The following is a 22,596-nucleotide window of genomic DNA, read 5'->3' as shown; positions in this document are numbered from 1 at the left end:
CTCACGTGTTCCAACATTTCTGCGGAATCCAAACTGATCTTCCCCGAGGTCGGCTTCTACCAGTTTTTCCATTCGTCTGTAAAGAATTCGCGTTAGTATTTTGCAGCTGTGACTTATTAAACTGATAGTTCGGTAATTTTCACATCTGTCAACACCTGCTTTCTTTGGGATTGGAATTCTTATATTTTTCTTGAAGTCTGAGGGTATTTCGCCTGTCTCATACATCTTGCTTACCAGATGGTAGAGTTTTGTCAGGACTGGCTCTCCCAAGGCAGTCAGTAGTTCCAATGGAATGTGGTCTACTCCTGGGGCCTTGTTTCGACTCAGGTCTTTCAGTGCCCTGTCAAACTCTTCACGCAGTATCGTATCTCCCATTTCATCTTCATCTGCATCCTCTTCAATTTCCATAATATTGTCCTCAAGTACATCGCCCTTGTGTAGACCCTCTATAAACTCCTTCCACCTTCCTGCTTTCCCTTCTTTGCTTAGAACTGGGTTTCATCTGACCTCTTGATATTCATACAAGTGTCTCTCTTTTCTCCAAAGGTCTCTTTAATTTTCCTGTAGGCAGTATCTATCTTACCCCCAGTGAGATAAGCCTCTACATCCTTACATTTGTCCTCTAGCCATCCCTGCTTAGCCATTTTGCACTTCCTGTCGATCTCATTTTTGAGACGTTTGTATTCCTTTTTGTCTTCTTCATTTACTGCGTAAATGCACTAAGAGCCCATATTTACTGGACTTTTTTACTTGTTTTAGTCCATACTATCTCTTCCAAGAATATGGAACCAAAGAGCTTGCAATAGAAGAATGCAATTCACAGTATCGAAGATGAACAAGTACTCATAGCTCTAAAGATATGCATTTTAGAGCCCAGATGTACTAGACATTTTTTCTACTACCTGCAGAGGTATCAGAATGATTTCCGCTTATAAATTACAACACCGTTGTTTCCGGACTAGGGTCTCCTACCTGAAACTGACACATTTACCATTCTTCACTGTCTCTGAAAGAATGACCTTGTACATCACGCCAAGTACTGGGTCTGTATAACGATGGCCACAGGCATCAGCAAAGCGGTTGGTGTGGAGGGGGCAGGGGGGGGGGGCAAGAGGTGCAACTTCTCCCCTCCTGACATCTGTTGTAGACTTTTTAATAATTTGAAAATTCTTACGAATGTCCTGAAACTATTGTCCCCGATTCTACACAGCCACAAGGGGTGGCTTTAGTAAATACTACATTTTTTACTGTCAACGTTTTGTTGTCGTGGCGGCGGTTGCGGCAATGCTTTGCAATCTTGGGAGACGTGAATTTTTACGGAACTCTGCGGACATAAAGTGTCCGATCTTTTCTCTGTCACGTAATTGTACAGCCTTTACTGAGGTATAAAAAAGGGGCTGTTCCAACACTTAGTACAGTGTAAACATTGTTTTACAATCCTAAACGGTTCTGGGTTGTTATACAATATCGAAGCACAGCACCGAATATTGGTGAAATAACTAACAAAAAAAAGTAGTACCAACAGCGATATACAATCCAGAAACCTCGCGACTATGAAACTAAGCAGTTACTCCCTCGGCTGCTGATTCTGTGAGCACCAGCCGCCCTACAAAGGATATAGTATAAGAACATCTGTAACGTGTAAACTCGATTTTCTCAACAACGGTTGAGAGTTGCGTCTCGCTGTTTACACATGTTTAAGTCCTAGTTGCGCCTTATACACCCTGTCGATATGAAACAAATCGGCGAGGGGAAGTTCGTTCCGTCCCCTGTAAGCTAGTGACATAGCATACCGCTTCCATTTATTTTTGAATTGTTTAACTGCCTGAACTTTTGCCTTTAAGCATATTTTATTTTTACTGTACGAGGGTTGCCCAGGAAGTAACGCACCGCACTTTTTTATCTCAGCCGAAAACAACGCTACGAATGCGAAACGTCACGTATGTACAATTTGAAGTCTACTGAGAGAGCGCGCCAAGTTTCCGTCACTTCCAACAGATAGCGTAGCTGCAGGACACTTTCAAAATGGCGTCTGTAGGTGATGTACGTTACAAGCAGAGAAAGAAACTGTGGGGCATATTCACAAACGCTTGTGCAATGTCTATGGAGCATCTGCTGCCGACAGAAGTACAGTTAGTCGCTGGGCACGGAGGGTGAGGTCATCGGAAGGCGGTTCGGCGGAGCTCCACGATTTGCAGCGGTCAGGGAAACCGTACATGGCTGTCACACCTGACATGTTGCAGCGAGCTGATGTCATTCGCGAGGACAGACGCATTACGACTCGGCAGTTGGCGATGCATCTGTCAACCAGCAAAGGAAAGGTGGATGCAATTATCTGCACTCTTGGCTAGGTGGAAAAAGAAAATTTAATATGTACAAAGAGTAAAGATTCATGTCAAAGTCAGATGTAAGAAACATCCGCGAATAAATGGAACCCAAACATCTGGGACACTTTTGACAATTGTGCACTTTGGGATGTACTGTAGGTACAACAGAGGCGAGAAATAAAAATCTCAACTTGCCAAAAACCGGTTATTAGTTTGTTAGTTCCAGTTCTGACGATTATGTTTCAAGGATCAGTGTAACTTCTTTCCTTATAACATGTTGGACTCTGTTAACATTCTTAACTTATTCTGATGTCGTTCTTAGGTGGTTGAAGTATATCCTGGAGTTATCTACCAAAATTTAGCAGCTGAGCACAGAGATGACATCTTTTCTTTATCCAGTTTCGAATGCAAACACGAGTGTTCTTTTTTTCTGGAGATTTCAGGCAGAGAAGACCGGAGTATACCACTACCAATGGAACTGCCACAACTTTTAGAGATAAAAATGTTTTGATTCTCATTGGCTGTGAATTAGCAAAAAATGGTTCACATGGCTCTGAGAATTATGGAACTTAACTTCTGAGGTCATCAGTCCCCTAGAACTTAGAACTACTTAAACCCAACTAACCTAAGGACATCACAAACATCCATGCCCGAGGCAGGATTCGAACCTGCGACCGTAGCGGTCGCGTGGTTCCAGACTGTAGCGCCTAGAACCGCTCGTCCACCCCGGCCGGCTGTGAATTAGCAGTTCATGGCACAGAGGACTCCCACCCCACCTAGTAAGGTGCGCCAACACGACTCTTGTGTTACTGCCAGTGCTGAGGGCATGCGTATCTGCCAGTTTTGCGGTTGCAGTACCACATCTGTATGAGGTGTAGCCGTGTGGCCCAGGGGAGGGCAGTCTTGACGACAGGAAATGTAGCAGAAACAACTTCTTGGAGCCAGTGCCTGGGGTGTGTGGACAGCAGCGAACAGGTTGCCGTGGTGCTGAGGCCACACATGGTGCACTGGCTGAGAGCTTGTTTGTCTACCTGAGTGGCTATCCCAGAGAGTTGCACGTGGCAGAATTGCTCTGTGTAGATGGAAGACAGGGCGGCCACTCTCGCAATTGGTTACAGAGTGCTTCGTTGCAGCAGGGGAGTTTTGAACAGTCAGCAGGGAAGGAGACTATTGGGAACTTGGAGTATGACAGTAGCTGGCTGGATGGGCGAAGCAGAAGGGTCAGAGCAAATCAGCGAGGTAGCCTGGTTGGCTGACGGTTGAGGATTTCGATGGCTTGCTGACAATGTGGGGCTTCATTCTAGCCACAGTGCAAGTCTGTGCTTTGCTTCGTGGATCAAATGAAATCAGTGCAGCACGGTGTCCAGAGTTGTGTTGCTGTGAGGTGTTTTTGTCAGGGCAGCGAGTATCTAGTATGACCAGTACTTTATTGTAGTGCAGACAGCAGCTGTGTCAGAGGAGGCTACTTAAGACACCAACTTATTACGTTTGTGAAACACAACGAGGCCACTATTGGGCCTTGCATATTCAGTTGGAAGGGTTGTATTTGGTTGAATAGCATTTAGTGAGAATTTTTATCTCTCTGGTTTTACTGTTCTTATCTACAGAGCCCAGCAGACTCTACATATGGTTGGTATTTTCGCCTGCCTGTAAGGGGCAGTGAAATGGAAACCGAACACTCGCCGCGACAGGATCATAGAGTGGTTCCATTCAAAAGTGATCACCACACGTGATAAAACATTTATCCCATTGGGAGACGAGACAATCAATTACTGTTTCATAGAACACTTTTGGCTGAAGAGCCCACATTCTTGGACTTCTTCGACCGACTTAAACCGATGTCCATGCATTTCTCTCTTCAGTTTGCCAAAGATGTGAAAATCACACACAGTGAAAGATCCAGGCAGTATGGAAGATGTTGCAGCGTTACCCAAGCAAATTTCTGAAGTGTAGCTATGTCCTGTTGGGAATGTGGGGTTGCGTGTTATTGTGCAACAAGATTTACCAGCAAACTGTCTTTATGCATGTGGCGATTGCTTCTGAATGGAGCAATCCATGTTCCTGTTTAGGAGAGTGTTCAGTTTTCTTCTGATTGCCCCTCAGAGTATTAAGTAATGTGACGGCTTTGGCTCAAATGGCTCTGAGCGCTATGGGACTTAACATCTGTGGTCATCAGTCCCCTAGAACTCAGAACTACTTAAACCTAACTAACCTAAGGACATCACACACAGCCATGCCCGAGGCAGGATTCGAACCTGCGACCGTAGCAGTCGCGCGGCTCCGGACTGAGCGCCTAGAACCGCGAGACCACCGCAGCCGGCTGTGATGTCTTTGGCTGGGTACATTTTAGGATTAGGTTCCGGGGTAAGATGGTTTATTGGGTATTTTCATAGTCACCTTTTACTGTGTGCTGCTAACTGTGGTGTTTTAATTCATGCCACCTATAAACTCGGAGAATTGATTGATCGATTCGTTATACTAGGTATTAAGGTGTTGCTAATTTTTGTATATTAATCCGTCGCCCCTTATTGTAAAGGTGGCTGAATCCAGAGGAGCAAGTTATTGAAAGGTGTACTATGGTTCATTAGGTATTGAGTAGCATTTTGATAAACTGAGCGATGGTTTCCTTGGTTGTTCCTTGTGTATGCAGCCTGAGTTGCTAACACTGATTAATAAATTGATTTACATTTTGTGAAGAGATTTTCTTTCTTTTTCCTATTTTTAAGTTTTGTGTGGTCTGTAGTGCTCCAGTCAGTTGACTTACCTGGGACCAACGGTCTTCACCCTGCAGCTCTCACGCTAGGAAGCTGAGGCTGCAGGCTCTCACTGCCCATGCAGCACCACAAGGAGATAGGCTCTCGTGGAGGTCCCGCGTCCACTTTCTTTGTGTAAATAGCAGTTGCACTAAACTTATACAACCATTATACATCTTACTGGAAACAAGAAATTATAAAAGGGAAATGAGAAAAGAGGGTAGGATGGATTGAGTGGTAGAGGTCCCTTCACATATGCTGCTCAGGGAGAAGGTCTCGGAATGCGACCACCAGCTCGACATCCCTGTGCAGTGCATCCCAAGGTTACTCACTAATTTATGTTGATATGAAAATGTAAATGTCGTGTGACTAGGGCCTCCCGTCGGGTAGACCTTTCGCCTGGTGCAAGTCTTTCGAGTCGACGCCACCTCGGCAACTTGCGTGTCGATGGGGATAAAATGATGATGATGAAGACAACACAACACCCAGTCCCTGAGCGGAGAAAATCTCCGAGCCAGATGCGAATCGAACCCGGGCCCTTAGGATTGACATTCTGTCGCGCTGACGACTCAGCTACCGGGGGTGGACGATGTTGATACGATTGCCTACGTAATTCTAGGTAATGTTCTACAGGTTTACTGTGGCGCCTGGTACAAAAACTGGCCACCCTAGTTTATACATTCTACATTGTTTCTGTAGACTATGTAATAATTTGAATAATTATTGATCTTTGTTGGGTGTGCTATGTTCTGTGTCTCTTCGTATGTTTCTTCGTGTGTTTAGTCTTATTCAAAGCCGCGCGGGATTAGCCGAGGGGTCTAAGGCACTGCAGTCATGGACTGTACGGCTGGTACCGGCGGAGGTTCGAGTCCTCCCTCGAGCATAGTTGTGTGTGTCTGTCCTTAGGATAGTTTAGGTTAAGTAGTGTGTAATCTTAGGGACTGATGACCTTAGCAGTTAAATCCCATAAGATTTCACACACATTTGAACATCTTATTCAAATTTACACTGTGTTTCAAAACATCTATGTGGTTATAGTCAGAGGTGTACAAATTCCCATTGCAGCCTGCTTGCCCCTAGCTCCTCTGCAACCATTCATGCAGGTCAGCCTGCCGCGACGTAAACACAAGAGTACGCATGTACTGAGGCATAGTGGGTAATGCGACCGACTTGGGCTCCCGCAAGCCCGGGCTACCTGGGTTCCCGCAGGCCTGCCAGGCTCCACGGGACCCGCTCAGCTTGCTGCGCCTGACAACAGGTTGCGCTCTCAAGCTACCGTGACTAGAGTAGCCAGGTAGTTAGCCCGCGGTACATTTATCGCAACGGTGGGGGCAGCACAATGAATAGGTCAGACTTTAGTGAGATTGAAAAAAAATGGACAACTGGCGAATACATGCTGGTAACGAAACAGAGCACAAGTGCCCCATAGGAAACGTTTTCGTGTGTTTATGAGGCCGCTTCAAATAAATCGGTAGGTGTGTCTCAGTGCAAACTATGTAAAAAGCTCTTAAGTACTTATTTAGGAACCTCGAGTATGTTACGACATGTGTGCAAATTTGACAAGCAGTTCCCTCACTCCGTAAATATCTTGAAAGAGGACAAAGATTTAGTGGCCGAAAAGGGCGTCGAAATGTGTGCTAAGGACCTGAGACCATTTAGCAGTATAGAGGGAGAAGGATTTCATGGTAACCCGCAAACGATGTCAAAATCTTTTGTAAGGTACTCTATTCCCTGCACTGTCCGAAATATTATGTAGACAGTGATGTTCCTCTTGATGATCAAGCGTGCAAAATTTCTTCAAGATCGGAATAAAACTGTAGGTTGGTGTAGAAGTGTGTAAGTAAAGTACCCTCCGCCTTGTACCATTCAGAATTTTAAGCAGACAGCGCCCTTCATCCTGCTTTGAATATCAAGTATGCCAAATTTCATCAAGATCGGAATAAAAACGTACAATTTGTCGAATTCCGTTAGGTAAAGTAACCTCTGCCATACACCCTACGAAATTTTAAGTAGACTGTGACCTTCCTCTTGGTTTCAAGGTATAGTGTGCAAAATTTCATCAAGATTGTATGCAATACAAACACATGGACACAATCCAAATTTTAAAATTTTTCGGTCGATTTTCGAAAAATTTTATTTCGTAAAAACCTTGTCCTGAGAATTACGAACACAGTAAAAAAAAAAAAAATTGCCGAATTGGTCCAGCCGTTCTCGAGTTTTACGCTTATCAACGCATTTGGCAATTCATTTTTATTTATATAGATAATAAGCCCGAAATATACGCGTAAAGGAAGAATGTACAAATAAAACCCAATATTTTTTGACCTGAAATTTATATATATGTATATATATATAATGTTAGGGTTTGTCTTTTGGTGCTCAGGTAAAATAAAAACTTTTAGTTAACGTTCGTAATACGACAATGACGCGCGCAGACTAAACGGCTGCGTAGCGCAGCTCAGCAGTAATATGGGCAGGCAAGCAAGTTTCCCGCAGCCTGCCCGGGTTGGGTTCTGCTTGGCTTGGCTGGGAGTGAAACAGCCTGCCCGTTCTGTTGACAACGAGCGGCGGCCTTGCCCGCCTGGCCACCGGGCAAGCATGGGCGGGTTAAAAGCGGGACATGTACACCTCTAGTTATAGTATACATGATAACATATGTCTCTCTGGTATGATCTGTGTTTAATGTTCCTGTATTTGGGTGTCTACAAGTTCTTCTTCGCGTGTTATGTCCTCTGTGTCGGTGTTGCAGGAGTCTGCAGTGCTGGAGTCCTCATCTTGAGTAACCCAGTCGTCTGTTTGAGCCTGCTAAGATGACTCTTAGGTCTCATTTGTTGTTAGATTGTGTGTTCCGTCTTGGAAATGAGGTCTGTTGGTTCATTTAGTTTTCCCCTCTGGTGTCGGCCCCGAGTGTATCTTGTAGCGTTTCTGTTGTGATTCCTGTTGTGTTTCACCGTGCGTTTGACTACCACTCACAGTACAACACGGTGTGTTCAGGTAATCAATGTTCACCGCTTTGGGATTTGCTGTCTGCAGACATTGACTAGGGAACCTCCCCATCGCACCCCCCTCAGATTTAGTTATAAGTTGGCACAGTGGATAGGCCTTGAAAAACTGAACACAGATCAATCGAGAAAACAGGAAGAAGTTGAGTGGAACTATGAAAAAAATAAGCAATATATACAAACTGAGTAGTCCATGCGCAAGATAGGCAACATCAAGGATAGTCTGAGCTCCGGAGCGCCGTGATCCCGTGATTAGCGTGAGCAGCTGCGGAACGAGAGGTCGTCGGTTCAAGTCTTCCCTCGCGTGAAAAGTTTAATTTCTTATTTTCGGACAATTATTATATGTCCGTCCGTCCGTCCGATGCGAGGTAACTGCGCCGTAGTAAGGGGACGCTAGACCTAAACAAACATCGAAACACACGACGTCAGTCGATTACAGCGCACGGAAACCTAAATCGGGCAAGGTAGAAGAATCTTTTTACCCATTCGCCAAGTGTGCAAGTTAGGTGGCTCGACAACATATTCCTGTCATGTGACGCACATGCCGTCACCAGTGTCGTATAGAATATATCAGACGTGTTTTCCTGTGGGGAATCGGTTGACCAATGACCTTGCGATCAAATGTTTTCGGTTCCCATTGGAGAGGCACGTCCTTTCGTCTACTAATCGCACGGTTTTGAGGTGCGGTCGCAAAAGACAGACAGTAAACTTATTACAGTGAACAGGGACGACAATGAACGGACGGACAGATCATAACTCTGCGAAAATAAAGGAAGTAAACTTTTCACTCGAGGGAAGACTAGAACCAAGGACCTCTCGTTTCGCAGTTGCTCACGCTAACCACGGGACCACGGCGCTCCTGAGCTCACACTATCTTTGATGTTGCCTATCTTGCGCATGGACTACTCAGTTTGTATATTTTGTTTATTTTTTTCATAGTTCCACACAACTTCTTCCTGTTTTCTCTATTGATCTCTGTAAAGTTTTTCAAGGTCTATCCACCGTGCCAACTTATAGCTAGAACTGAAGGGTGTGCGATGGGGAGGTTCCCTTCTGGGAAGCACTGTAGGTATGCTAGATATGAGCCGTGCCCAGTCATGAAATAAGCTATGCCATACCAGGGAGTGGCATGATTCACCCGTAATCGTTTCATATGTTTGGGAATCATAGTTTATGCCTACACAACTGCGAGTCATCTCATGCGCCACATCACAAAACGTCGAAACAGGAATGTATTCCGACATCGCCATGTAGACGCCCATTTACGAAACTAGTTTCGCAGTGGTGGTTTCGAGAAACGAGTTTCACAACTCAGTTTCTCCTTCTAAACCAGGCGTACTACTGGCAGAGCGGTAGTTGGCAGTTAGTTAGCGACTAGTTACGCACCGTTGCGGTGCCACTGGATGTGGCTGATGGGGAAGCCGGCGACGCGGCAGGTGAAGAGCGCGTCGCGGCCGGCCGGCACGCGCCGGTCCTGCATCGGCTTGACGTGCGGCGGGCCGAGCAGGCGCAGCGCCGCCTCGTGCGCGACGGCGCCGGCCGCGTTGGTGGCGCGGCAGCGGAAGACGCCCGCGTCCTCGGGGCCGACGCGCGCCGCGCGCACCTCGGACAGCAGCGAGCCGGCCCCCGCCGCGCCCGCCGTCTCCACCAGCTGCGCGCGCAGCCGCGCCGGCAGCGGCGCGCCGTCCAGAGACCACGCGATCTGCGGCCGCGGCGAGCCCGCCGCCTCGCAGGCAGCGCTCCACGCGGCGCCCGGCCGCACCGTCGCCGCGGGGAACGTCCGCAGCAGCACCGGCGCAGAGCCTGCGTGCAGCGTCGAACGATTTTCCTAAGTACAGGGCTACCTTAGATGATTCATTCGTTTTCACAGTTCTGTATCTTTCAATTTGTACACAATCCAGATGGCAGTTATAAGAGTCGAGGAGCACGAAAGGAAAGCAGTGGTTGAGAAGGGAGTGCCACAGGGCTGTAGGCTATCCCCGATGTTATTCAATCTGTATATTGAGCAAGCAGTAAAGGAAACAAAAGAAAAATTTGAATTAGGAATTGAAGTCCAGCGAGAAGAAATACACAACGGGCCATTAAAATTGCTACACCAAGAAGAAATGCAGATGATAAACGGGTGTTCATTGGACAAATATATTATACTACAACTGACATGTGATTACGTTTTCACGCAATTTGGGTGCATAGATAATGAAAAATCAGTAACCAGAACAACCACCTCTGGCCGTAATAACGGCCTTGATACGACTGGGCATTGAGTCAAACAGAGCTTGGATGGCGTGTACAGGTACAGCTGCCCATGCAGCTTCAACACGATATCACAGTTCGTCAAGAGTAGTGACTGGCGTATTGTGCGAGCCAGTTGCTCGACCACCATTGACTAGACGTTTTCAATTGGTGAGAGATCTGGAGAATGTGCTGGCCAGGGCAGCAGTCGAACATTTTCTGTATCCAGAAACGCCCGTCCGGGACCTGCAACATGCGGTCTTGCATTATCCTGCTGAAATGTAGGGTTTCGCAGGGATCGAAGGAAGGGTAGAGCCGCGGGTCGTAACACATCTGAAATGTAACGTCCACTGTTCAAAGTGCCATCAATGCAAACAAGAGGTGACCGGGACGTGTAACCAATGGCACCCCATACCATCACACCGGGTGATACGCCAGTATGGCGATTAAGAATACACACTTCCAATGTGCGTTCACCGCAGTGTAGCCAAACACGCATGCGACCATCATTATGCTTTAAAGAGAACCTGGATTCACCCGAAAAAATGACGTTTTGCCATTCGTGCACCCAGATTCGTCGTTCAGTTCACCATCGCAGGTGCTCCTGTCTGTCATGCAGCGTCAAGGGTAACCGCAGCCATGGTCTCCGAGCTGCTGCAAACGTCGTCGAACTTCGTGCACATGGTTGTTGCCTTGCAAACGTCCGCATCTGTTGACTCAGGGATCGAGACGTGGGTGCACGACCCGTTACAGCCATGCGGATAAGATACCTGTCATCTCGACTGCTAGTGATACGAGGCCGTTGGGATCCAGCACGGCGTTCCGTATTACCCTCCTGAACCCACCGATTCCATGCTCTGCTAACAGTCATTGGATCTCGATCAACGCGAGCAGCAATGTCGCGATACGATAAACCGCAATCGTGATAGGCTATAATCCGACCTTTATCAAAGTCGGAAACGTGATGGTACGTATTTCTCATCCTTACACGAGGCATCATACCAACGTTTCACCAGGCAACGCCGGTCAACTGCTGTTTGTGTATGAGAAATCGGTTGGAAACTTTCCTCATGCCAGCACTTTGTAAGTGTCGCCACCGGCGCCAACCTTGTGTGAATGCTCTGAAAAGCTAATAATTTGCATATCACAGCATCTTCTTCCTGTCGGTTAAATTTCGCGTCTGAAGCACGTCATCTTCGTGGTGTAGCAATTTTAATGGCCAGAAGTGTAAAAACTTTGAGGTTTGCCGATGACGTCGTAATACTGTCAGAGACAGTAAAGGACCTGGAAGAGCAGATGAACAGAATGGACATCTTGAAGTGAGTGTAATATCCACGACACTATGTTCTAGCCACAAGATGTTAAAACGATCTAAGTGTACAAACTTCAACAAATATTATCTATACTACGTATAAAAAAAGACTGCATCGTGTAAAAATGATGATAATTATTTCATTAATTCTGTAATAATTTAATTTCTGTGCAAATTAAAATTATTATCAGAGAACTACACTCATGGACAACGACAATTATAATTTTTTTTGTTATCTGCGATAATTGTGGTTCAGTTGTTCTTCCTGTGCTAACCGATGAACTATCCGGACGTGAGACGTGTGGGGTCTGTAAAGAGAAAACCTGTAACTATATATTGTTAATTATTATTTGAAAAATAGAGTTGCTATTGTCTAGATGTGGATTTGTATTTATTTCAGTTGTAATCCAATATAATTAATGTTTTTAAGTGTTAATATTCAGCTCCGCAGTTAGTAGCGCAGCCGTTAGCGCTAGTAACTTAACAGCGGAGTTTACTACTAGCTGGTATAATAAATATGTCAGCATTAATCATTGAAAATGATTTTAAATGCTAAAGAATATAGATAAAAGGCTTAAAGAGTTTTATCTAAATATATTACCTTGATAACATAAATCGACAATAACAATAGACAAATTGACTATCGTCTGTCTGCCGCCATCTTAGCAAAAATATCTCCGTGGCAGTTTGGAATCGAGAATTTCAACAAACATAAATATTGTTAGAAATAGATGAATGGAAATAAATGTGCACCGGTGGTCCCGAATCTACTTTAAAAGACAGAATTCAACTCAGATTGAATCTTTAAAAATAGTGCTCACAGCTCGTTACGTAATATCAATTTCTTATTTGCTGATGTCTGAAGTCTAATTATTTCGGACGATTTACATGAAACATTTTAATAGGAGACGTACGTCAGTATTGTGCGCGGGTAGTATTTTGTGACTAAATATTACCTTTGCTAGAGAAACGTGCTTCCATCTTAAGTAACAGTTGTGTAAAATCTGATAAATGAGATGCGGTTTAGTGCCACTCACACGACTTTACAGACAATATTTCTACACAACGTCAAGTGGAGATTTCTTTAGCAGAGTGACAAATATTAGCCGGGATAATCATTTTTGAGATCAAACGAATTGTTACGCTGACAATAGGTAACTGGTTTTATGTTTTTTTGATCTACCTGAAATATCATTTATAAGTAATTAAAGTCACGAATTACTGTAAACCGGTTCCACCACATGAGGATGCAAGATGAATACCAATAAAAGTAAAACGAGAATAGTGGAACCCAATCGAATTAAATTAGGTGATGCTGAGGGAATTAGATTAGGAAATGAGACACTTGAAGTAGTAGATGAGTTTTGCTATTTGGGGAGCAAAATAGCTGATGGTGGTCGAAGCAGAGAGGATATAAAATGTAGACTGGCAATGGCAAGGAAAGCGTTTCTGAAGAAGAGAAATTTGTTAACGTCGAGTATCGATTTAAGTGTCAGGAAGTCGTTTCTGACAGTATTTGTATGGAATGTAGCCATGTATAGAAGTGAAACAGTTTAGACAAGAAGACAATAGATGCATTTGAAATGTGGTGCTAAAGAAGAATGTTGAAGATCGGAAGGGTAGACCAAGTAAGTAATGAGGAGGTACTGAATACAATTGGGGAGAAGAGAACTTTTTGATGATAAAATCTTCTCGGATTTATATCCGAGTCAACGCGTTGTTCTCCGGTTACTGGTACACTTTCTGGTACAACCTGACCAAAAGGAGGAATCTGTTGGTAGGACACATTCTGAGGCATCAAGAGATCACCAGTTTAGTACTGGAGGGAAGCGTTGGGGCGTAAAAATCGTACAGGGAGACCAAGAGATGAATACAGTAAGCAGTTTCAGAGAGGAATGTAGGGTGCAGAAGTTACTCGGAGATGATGAGGCTTGCAAAGGATAGAATAGCGTGGAGAGCTGCATCAAACCAGTCTTTGGACTGAAGACCACAACAACAACATACGTGTTCAAATACGACTGACGCAAGAAAAGAACTGTAGCAACAGAGATGGATTAACAAAGGACTAACTAAAATACAGTGGGAATAGTTATGACTGAAAGGACTTTGGATTATTCTAGTTTAGTACTATTCTAGAGATGTTTATGTATTATTACATTCTGAGGTACAGTGTTGTTGTTAAAGGTTACAGCACGCAAAACTGTGTCTTCTATTGGATTAACTATTATACTAACGACACCGTTACAGAATCGTTAACTCACAGAGTTTGCATTGTGCCCATCAGTTCGCGTAACGAGAGCAGTGGCGTGACAACATGGCGGTAGAGCAAGAAAAGAGTTTTGTGTGTTGGAATATGCGATATGTTTATATGTTCAACAGTGCAGCGCGAATTCGAGAGGATTTATGTGAAACTACTGCCAAGTAAACAGAGCATTGTGCATTGGTATCGACACTTTAGGGAGGCTGATTATCTCAGTAATCAAAAAAGTACCTGTCGACGAAGTGTGCCATATGCAATCTTGGGGAAGATGAGAGAAAGTTTTGTACGTAGTCCAAAAAAAATCAACGGTCCCTGCATGCCACGAACTCTGAATCCTGCAGCAAACTATGTATAAGATTTCGCGATGGCATTTACATTTCAAACCGTACGCTACCGTCTGCAACGCGTGCAACAAGATCGAAAAATTGTGGCCTGCGCCTTCAGTCTTGCATCACAATGCAGAAAGCACTTGAGGATGAACATTTCTCTTCCAAGCTGATATTCAGTGACGAAGCAACCCCCCATTTACCTGGAAAGGTTAATCGCCACAATATGAGAGTTATAGCGTCTCCAGTGAAATAATAAGAAAAGACTTAAAAATAATATTTTTAAAGAAGAGACATTTAAAATTTGAATAATAAGTGGACACTGGCCGCTCAGGCGAACATACATTTTTCTCTGTATCACAGTAATTTCTCAGTATAAGTTTCGAGGGCAAAGAAATATAACAAAATGATCTAAAGAGACGACAAGATACGCTCTTTTGTTAATTTTTTAGTCGTCTTCACTTCTTCTCTTGTCTTGGTTGCATGTAGACGGAAATCTTGCGAGTGCTGGCAAATGTAAGCATATTTGTACTAATTAAGCAGATAATATATTGATTTAATGTTATTGTTCACTTTTAATTTGTAAGAGGTGATCCCGATTTCACGTCCGCCTTCCTTGAATTAACCTGCGTTCGAGTAATATACAGTGCAACAATCGCAGCGGCCGATGCAGCCAACGACGCCATTACGTGGCGATATTAACTTATAAAAACTAGGGGAGGCGAAAAAACTCGCCCACTATTAACATAATATACAATTTTTCTCCATAGCCCCCGGCGTTGCAGAAAATATGTAGCTTTAAGATTCTTATTTTCAGTACTTCAGCCGAGAGCCAGAGCCAGGACTCCGACTACCATGCAGTGGTTAACGGAGGTAAGTAAAAATACTCTCGCGCGTGTGTGGGCCGCAATTTTAATTAATAACTAAGGATTGTTTGCTTTAAAGTGAACTGACTAGCCGAGGAAATTAATATGAAAAGTTTATTCCATTGTTCAACTTACATGTTCATGCTTTAAGATTCAGTGAGTCTAACGTTCATTAACGTAAAAAATAATTCATACTGAAAATTAATATTGTTAAAAAAAGAGAACTTCACAAAAGCATTTAATTGTAAATCAAAATTGAATGAAATATCATTTTGATTAAGGCCCACCACGTAAGTCGGCAACAGTCAACATTACCAATAAATAATATATTAAATTACGACGGACGCGAGAGAGTATGGGCCACTGGACATCCTCATGAAATTGTGGCGTTTGAATGATATTCACCGAAGGTTAAGCTTTTCTGTGCAATGTCACAGACCAAGCTGTATGGCTCGTTTTTCCCCTGTGAGATGACTCTCATGGTTTGACATGGGTTGAGCAGCATAAACGGTAGCCACCAGACAACTTGCGTGTGGCCTTAACGCTTCGTTGCAGGAAAACACTACTCTAAAATGCTGAAATGTGTGTGAATTCCTAAGGGACCAAACTGCTATACTTACAAACTACTTAAACTAACTTATGCTGAGGGCAACTTACACACACACACACACACACACACACACACACACACACACACACACACACACATGCCCGGGGGAGGACTCGAACCTCCGGCGGGAGTTGCCGCGCAATCCCTGACATGGCGGGCTCTAACCGCGAGGCCACTCCGCGCGGGAAACACCGCTCCATGGACACAAGCTGCCGATTTGCTATTGCCTACCAATTATCACCGACGAGAGTCGCCAACCAATCACTAACTAGAGTGGCACAGGTAATAGCCGGCCGATATGCTACTTCCTACCAATCATCTACCAGTGTTGCCTTCCAGTCAGCCACCAGGGTAGCACAGGAAGTAAATAGCCTAACGTATAGCCACCCTCTTCCATAGCAACCTTTCTTCAAATTGTGCAATGACATTCAAGATATGTGGCATCGGTAGCCACCAGATAATCAAAACAGACAATATATAGGGGAAGACATTCACCAGTATCCAACAGTTAACTGCGCTGAAGAGGACAGTAGCAAGTCGGTCGAAATGTCGGCAACTTAGTTGCTTTAGTGCTTCATAATCGTGTGGAGTAACACCTAAAATTATTTTATTCAAAATTATAGTGATAATTTATTGCAAATACCATATACAGAATAAGTTCTTATGATGTCTTTGTGTGATATTAAAATAACTTATACTTTGACTCGTTCCAGATCCCGGAAGATTCCCTTGATGGCATCTATGGAACACTATGGATAAATGAATGAATAATAACTGAGCGAGTGAATGACTGAATTGGGGAGTAGAAAGGCAGGATGTCGAGTATACAGATGTCTCCTTCCTAACGTCACAGAGAGAGAGAGTGCAAATGACTAAAATCTTCCCCGTGGTTCCTTTTATGATGGCATGTGACTCATAATGCCAAATCGCCAATAATTACATGGTATTCCAAACAGGGGGAGAGTTGTAAATGTGTTATCAGTGTAATCAAATTATCAAGTGCGAGAGAGTTTCGATGCATTATTTCATCCAACCGTTCGTCAAGCTCACAGCAGATGTTGACACTGTTAACACATCATTTCCTGGCTGCTGCTGGAAGCTTTTGCAATCGCCTCAGCGAATTGCCTGTTACAGCGAGAGGCGATTTTTCGCTATTTCTCCTAAATGGTTGGATTTTCTCTTACAACGGCTGGGGTCTCCACCGTCCATTGAAGAAAAAGTTCTCAATGTCCTGGCAAGAGATAACACTTTATGATAGCGCTTTATCTCATTATTTCCCAGTGATCGATTTTTAGACTATTGTTTTTTATTCTATTACTAATAATGCTGTAACTGATGTTGAATTTCGTTTATTATATCATAAAACTACATTTTTGACAGTAATTGTAATTTTTTATTACTGAACATACGAACATGGAATTATTCTTATACTTTAAAATCAGACCACACTTGCCGCAAATGCAGCACATTTTTTAAAAAATCTCTCTATGTTTATCAAATACTTCTTACTGTCTGTCGACTCTCGTCGTGCAGATTCCTGCAATAATACTGCAAGTAAATAATTTGCCGTTATTGTCCTACATTATTGTTTAGCATACGTAAAGACAAACGATCTAATAAATGAAAAGCACCAGTTTGCTTTTGTTCTACAAGTATTATGTTGTTCTACCAAGAACCGACGGAAGATTCTGTTACCATGACAAACGATCTACTTTTCGATCATTGGGATACCACAGCTGTAATAAAAGCAACTGGACAATAACGTTCAATTCTAATAGTGAAGTTTGTGAGTGAAGTTTACTTTATTCAGTGTAGCACAATAAAACAGAGAAAATGCAAGCAACTATGACATAGTGTTCAAAGGCATTACAACTGATGAAGTTTTGGGCATTGTAAATAATGATAATATTGAAGGACTCATTGATAAAGACAATGAGATTTTGATGTCTTTGTTATTCCTCTGGATACTGATGTTTTGACAGATGAAGGTGAGGCAAATGATGGTGCAACAGGTACTGCGATTGTTCTGGATGTTCCTGGATCGGTGGAAGTTCATTTTCAAAGTACTGAAATACGTGATGTTTAAAGCTGAAATACGTGTTTGGGGAAAGTGAACAGTGAAGTAATGGGTGCCAAAAATAGAGTAAATTCAAGAAAAAAGAAGAAATTTTGCAGACAGCTGTCGACCTACAGTGAAATGGAGCCAATATAAATGATCTCACGCCATGTGAAGTTGGAGAAAATTTCTTCAGTTTCAACAATGCGTTTAACTATGCCATGAAAGAATCAGTCGATATGCAAATTGTTCTAAAAATGTATATGACTTCTCTTTCGACGCAGAAGAACTAGGAGTTTTCCTAGGTTTACTACTTTTGTCAGGTTACCACGGACTTCCATTATACAAACATTATTGATCTGTGGACGATGACTTCGGACTGGCAATCGTGAAGAGAGCTATATCAGGAAATAGATATTAGAAGATAAAATAACCAGTCACTTCAATTTTAATGATCACGCTCATGATAACATAAATGACAGAACGTTCACGGTTAGGCCACTAATTACAAAGATGAGCGAGTCCTTCCAGCAGTTTGGTGTAGTCTCGGAAAATTTGATGAAATGATGTGGAGTATTATGATCATCACACACTAAAACAACTCACTCAAGGCAATTCAGTTCGATCTGTCTACGAACTATGGGCATTATGTGCTTCTAATGGCTACTGCTTCAATTCTGGCAAGGAAGTGACAAACAAAAATACTGACTTTAGCCTCGGACCTAGGATAGTGCTAAATATGCTTGAGTCTAATGAACATCCTCAAAGACACAATATTTACTTCGAGATCTCTTGCTTTGTGAAACATTGGAGCACAGTGCGAGAAAACAGAACTGAGAAGCGCCCTCTTCAAGAAACAAGGTAACTGGAAAAATTGCCTCATACACTTGTACTTTGCAACTGTCGCAAGTGGTAAAATCCTGTTTGTCAAATGGGATGATATTGAATACGTCTGTATTGGCGCGCCAATTTTGGTACTGCGAAGCCACTCGCTTCAGGAAATAGATGGAGTGGAATATTTAAGCAGAAAACCAACATCCAACAGAGAAAGCTTGCAAAGAATTACATTATACGAGTGGGTACCTAAAAAAACGGAATTATGTTTTAAAAGCTATGTATTTCCAAATTTTCTACAAAACAACCTTATCCCCTTCAAAATACGCTCCGTTACAAATAATAGAATTGTCCCACCGGAGCTTCCACTGTTCGATACATTTTTTGTAGTAATCTTTAGAAATGACTGACAGCTCCTCCCTCGTTTTTTTCCTAACTTCTTCAGTGTTGTCACATCGGTGTCCTCTCATGCCCCTTTTCAAGCGTGGAAATAAAAAAAATGTCGCTCGGAACCAGGTCAGGTGAATAAGGTGCGTGGGTCAGCAGAACCAAGTCATTTTTTTGCCAAAAACTGTCTGACAGGGATGTCAGTATGCGCACGTTCGTCAGAACTTTAGGAACAAACTGCGCAGCAACCCTATTCAATCCCAGATTTTCTGTTAAAATTCGCTGCACCGAGCTCCACGGTAACCCACTAATCTCTGACATTTGATCAATTGTCTGTGACTGCAAACTCTCGAAGTTTTTTCAATATTTTCGTCGATTCGGACAGTTGATGGACATCCAGAAAAGAGGTTTGTCATCAATCGACATGTCGCCATTTTTAAATCGAGCAAATCACTCGTACACTAGAGTTTTTCCCATAGCGTCATCCTGGTAAGCTATTTTCAACATTGAAACAGTTTCAGCAGCATTTTTTCCCGAGTAGGAAACAAAATTTCACAGCTGCACGTTGTTCACATAAACTTGCAAAAATAAAAAAAAAGAAACAAGGACAGAACAGCTCTAGCAAAAACAGTTACTGCAGAAGAAGAGAACAAGCCAGGTCGACAACACAGGCGGCATTGAACTGGCAACGAGTTGCGTTATACAGCCTAGCGGCAGAAATGCGTACTACACAAGCTCCGCCCACAGCAATGTTATTCCGGTTTTTTTCGGTTGTACACTCGTAAGTATGTGAGGAGTGGAACATCATAACTGGCTTGTTGGGAAATATGCCATTTCATAACTTGGCAAGAAATGGTATCGGGCTCTGTTTAGAAGAATAATTGGTATGGATACTGTAAGCAACTGGGTCATATACTGCATGCTGCATGGAGCAAGATCTCTGGATTTATTGGAGTTCCGATGATATCTTGCTGTACAGTAGATGTAGATGGCTAACAATCACAGAGTACGATGTCCCTTATGTACACCAAGAAGAGCGTTTCACGAAGCGCGATATGGGAAGGAGCACTTTATATCAACGCATAATTCCCAAAGACATTGTCAGTTTTCTGGTTACAAAGGAATACCAGTGACATTTTGTAAGAAATGTAACATTACCCTTTGTTGCCACTGCTTTGAACCTTACCACAGAAAATAGGATGGACCATTCTAAAAAAATTAATAGGTGGTTAGAACTGAAAAATCATTGGTTTTTACCATGGTGTTTGTAAACTAAATTTTAATAGTAATAAAGCATTTACTACTAAAAATGAAAGATATTTGTAATACAAAATATAATAATAATGCATACTATAATGAGTATATTTAAGTCTGTTTAGTATATGTAATTTACCTTTACAAATAATAAAGCTGTAATAATTTCCAGAATGAGATTTTCACACTGCAGCGGAGTGTGCGCTGATATGAAACTTCTGGCAGACTACAACTGTGTGCACCGACCGAGACTCGAACTCGGGACCTTTGCCTTTCGCGGGCAAGTGCTCTACCATCTGAGCTACCGAAGCACGACTCAGGCCCGGTCCTCACCGCTTTACTTCTGCCAGTATCTCGTCTCCTACCTTCCAAACTTTACAGAAGTTCTCCTGCGAACCTTGCAGAACTAGCACTCCTGAAAGAAAGGATATTGCGGAGACATGGCTTAGCCACAGCCTGGGGGATGTTTCCAGAATCCGCTGCAAAGTGAAAATCTCATTCTGGAAACATCCCCTAGGCTGTGGCTAAGCCATGTCTCCGCAATATCCTTTCTTTCAGGAGTGCTAGTTCTGCAAGGTTCGCAGGAGAACTTCTGTAAAGTTTGGAAGGTAGGAGACGAGGTACTGGCAGAGGTAGAGGTGTGAGGACGGGGCGTGAGTCGTGCTTCGGTAGCTCAGTTGTTAGAGCACTTGCCCGCGAAAGGCAAAGGTCCCGATTTCGAGTCTCGGTCTGTGTGCACAGTTTTAATCTGCCAGGACGTTTCACTGTAATAATTTGCTTATGAAAATATATATTCAACAGAAATAGCACAATCTAAATGTTTGTATTAACATCAGATACTGTATCAGCCAGTGATCTATTTGTAGATGAAGCAATTCTCTTCATCCGAGTCCTTTAAAAATTAAATAAAGGATTTATTTATGTTACTTGACGTCACTGTATTATATAAACACAGAAAAACACCCTAATTTCCCCCCCTCCCCCCCCCCCCCCACCAACACCCTCAAAAAATTTGGGTTATAATTGTTTAAGCAGGAACAGGAAACGGTCAATGAGAATGATTGCATGCTGCGCCTTGTTTCGATTGGCTGAAAGGCCTACATGGAGCGGTGTGGAGCGATCCCAAAATCAACGAGTCACTGGCAGCCGTCGTGTGAGTAAAATGGCGAGTCATGTGCCCTCTGGGGTGGAGTTTGCATGTTAAGATGCTTATAACTTTAATTTCAGATGTCTGGAGTCAGTGATCCTTTGTGATCAAAGAGGTTACGTTCCGGTACAGCAAGCCGACAAAGCATTCGAGAGTGCATTCTGTGCATGGGTGCGAAATTCTGATGAGACCTATCCCTCTTTTCTCGGCGAGTGTTGTGGATTAGTGAGCGTAGAGTTGTTCGGTAAACAGAGACACGGCAGAGCATAACTTGGAGCCTTTGGCTAGCTGGAGTTGCATAAAAGAAACGGACTTGGCGAGGGTTAATGCAGGCTAGTAATTTTCATTCGCTTGTATTCAAATTTGAATTTTTTTACTTTCTTTCTACTGACTTCCAACTACACTGGTGTACAAAACTTAAAGACGATAGTAACTTCCACATGACGTTTCAGTGCCAAGTACCATAGCTGATGTAACTTGGACCATATTATACAGAAAGAACCGTCCCAGTACATTACAGATTGAAGTGGAAGAAATACGCAATGAGGCGAACAGAAATGAGATTTTTGTTCAAAGATAATAATTACACAGAAGTCACCGCCGTTTATGACGGTCCGCTGGACGCTGAAAAAAGCAGGACATGGTTCTTAACACAGTATTTGATCACTTTGTATAGCAACATATGCTCTGCAACATGCTCCCATGCTGGTCACAAGGTTGGTAAGGAGCTGTTGTGGTAGGACGTTCCTGTCCTCAACCATCACAGTTAATAGCTGCTGAATAATCGTAGGTGCATGTTGACAAAGACCAGTCCATTTACGGAATATCCTCTCATCCCAAGAGCTGCTGCACCTGTCATCCATAAAAACGAAGTAAGGGCTGAATACATCTCTGCAATGTACCTCACACATTCTCAATGGGATTTAAATAGGGGGAAAGGGAAGGCTGTGGCATCAGGTATCAATACCGTCTTGTGACGTATCAAGGTTGGTAACGGAATGGAAACTTTCTGACCAACACAGATAGCTGTCACATGAGAACTTGCAGACCCAGTGGCGTGTGACTGCTGAGCCACGTCTCCGCCAACTCTGTACTACGAGCGTCCTCTGCTGCCATGATACAGCACGGCCGGCAGCTGCCACTCGACCCACTGGCACTTGGAGCCACTTTGCTACGGGAGGCTACACAGACGCTGCCTAGTCGCGGCACCGACACCATCCTTTGTGCTTC

General features: G+C 43.4%; 1 protein-coding gene and 1 non-coding gene across 2 annotated transcripts in view; both read right to left on the bottom strand.

Moving 5' to 3' along the window:
* LOC124796163 (Down syndrome cell adhesion molecule homolog) overlaps nt 1–9,278 on the bottom strand; it is a 151,134-nt gene extending 141,856 nt beyond the window's left edge. The window contains exon 1 of the mRNA XM_047260254.1: nt 9,221–9,278. Coding sequence (XP_047116210.1) covers nt 9,221–9,278 — 58 coding nt within the window. The remainder of the gene's footprint in view (nt 1–9,220) is intronic.
* An 11,178-nt stretch (nt 9,279–20,456) lies between these two features.
* On the bottom strand, nt 20,457–20,530 carry Trnas-cga. The gene has a single exon. It is a non-coding gene; the product is annotated as a tRNA-Ser (tRNA).
* Between the last annotated feature and the right edge of the window lie 2,066 nt (nt 20,531–22,596).

Source organism: Schistocerca piceifrons, chromosome 4 (assembly GCF_021461385.2).
Source record: "Schistocerca piceifrons isolate TAMUIC-IGC-003096 chromosome 4, iqSchPice1.1, whole genome shotgun sequence".
NCBI classification, from domain to species: domain Eukaryota; kingdom Metazoa; phylum Arthropoda; class Insecta; order Orthoptera; family Acrididae; genus Schistocerca; species Schistocerca piceifrons.
The sequence above is the reverse complement of the archived record's forward strand: the minus strand, read 5'-3'. Positions and strand labels throughout refer to the sequence as shown.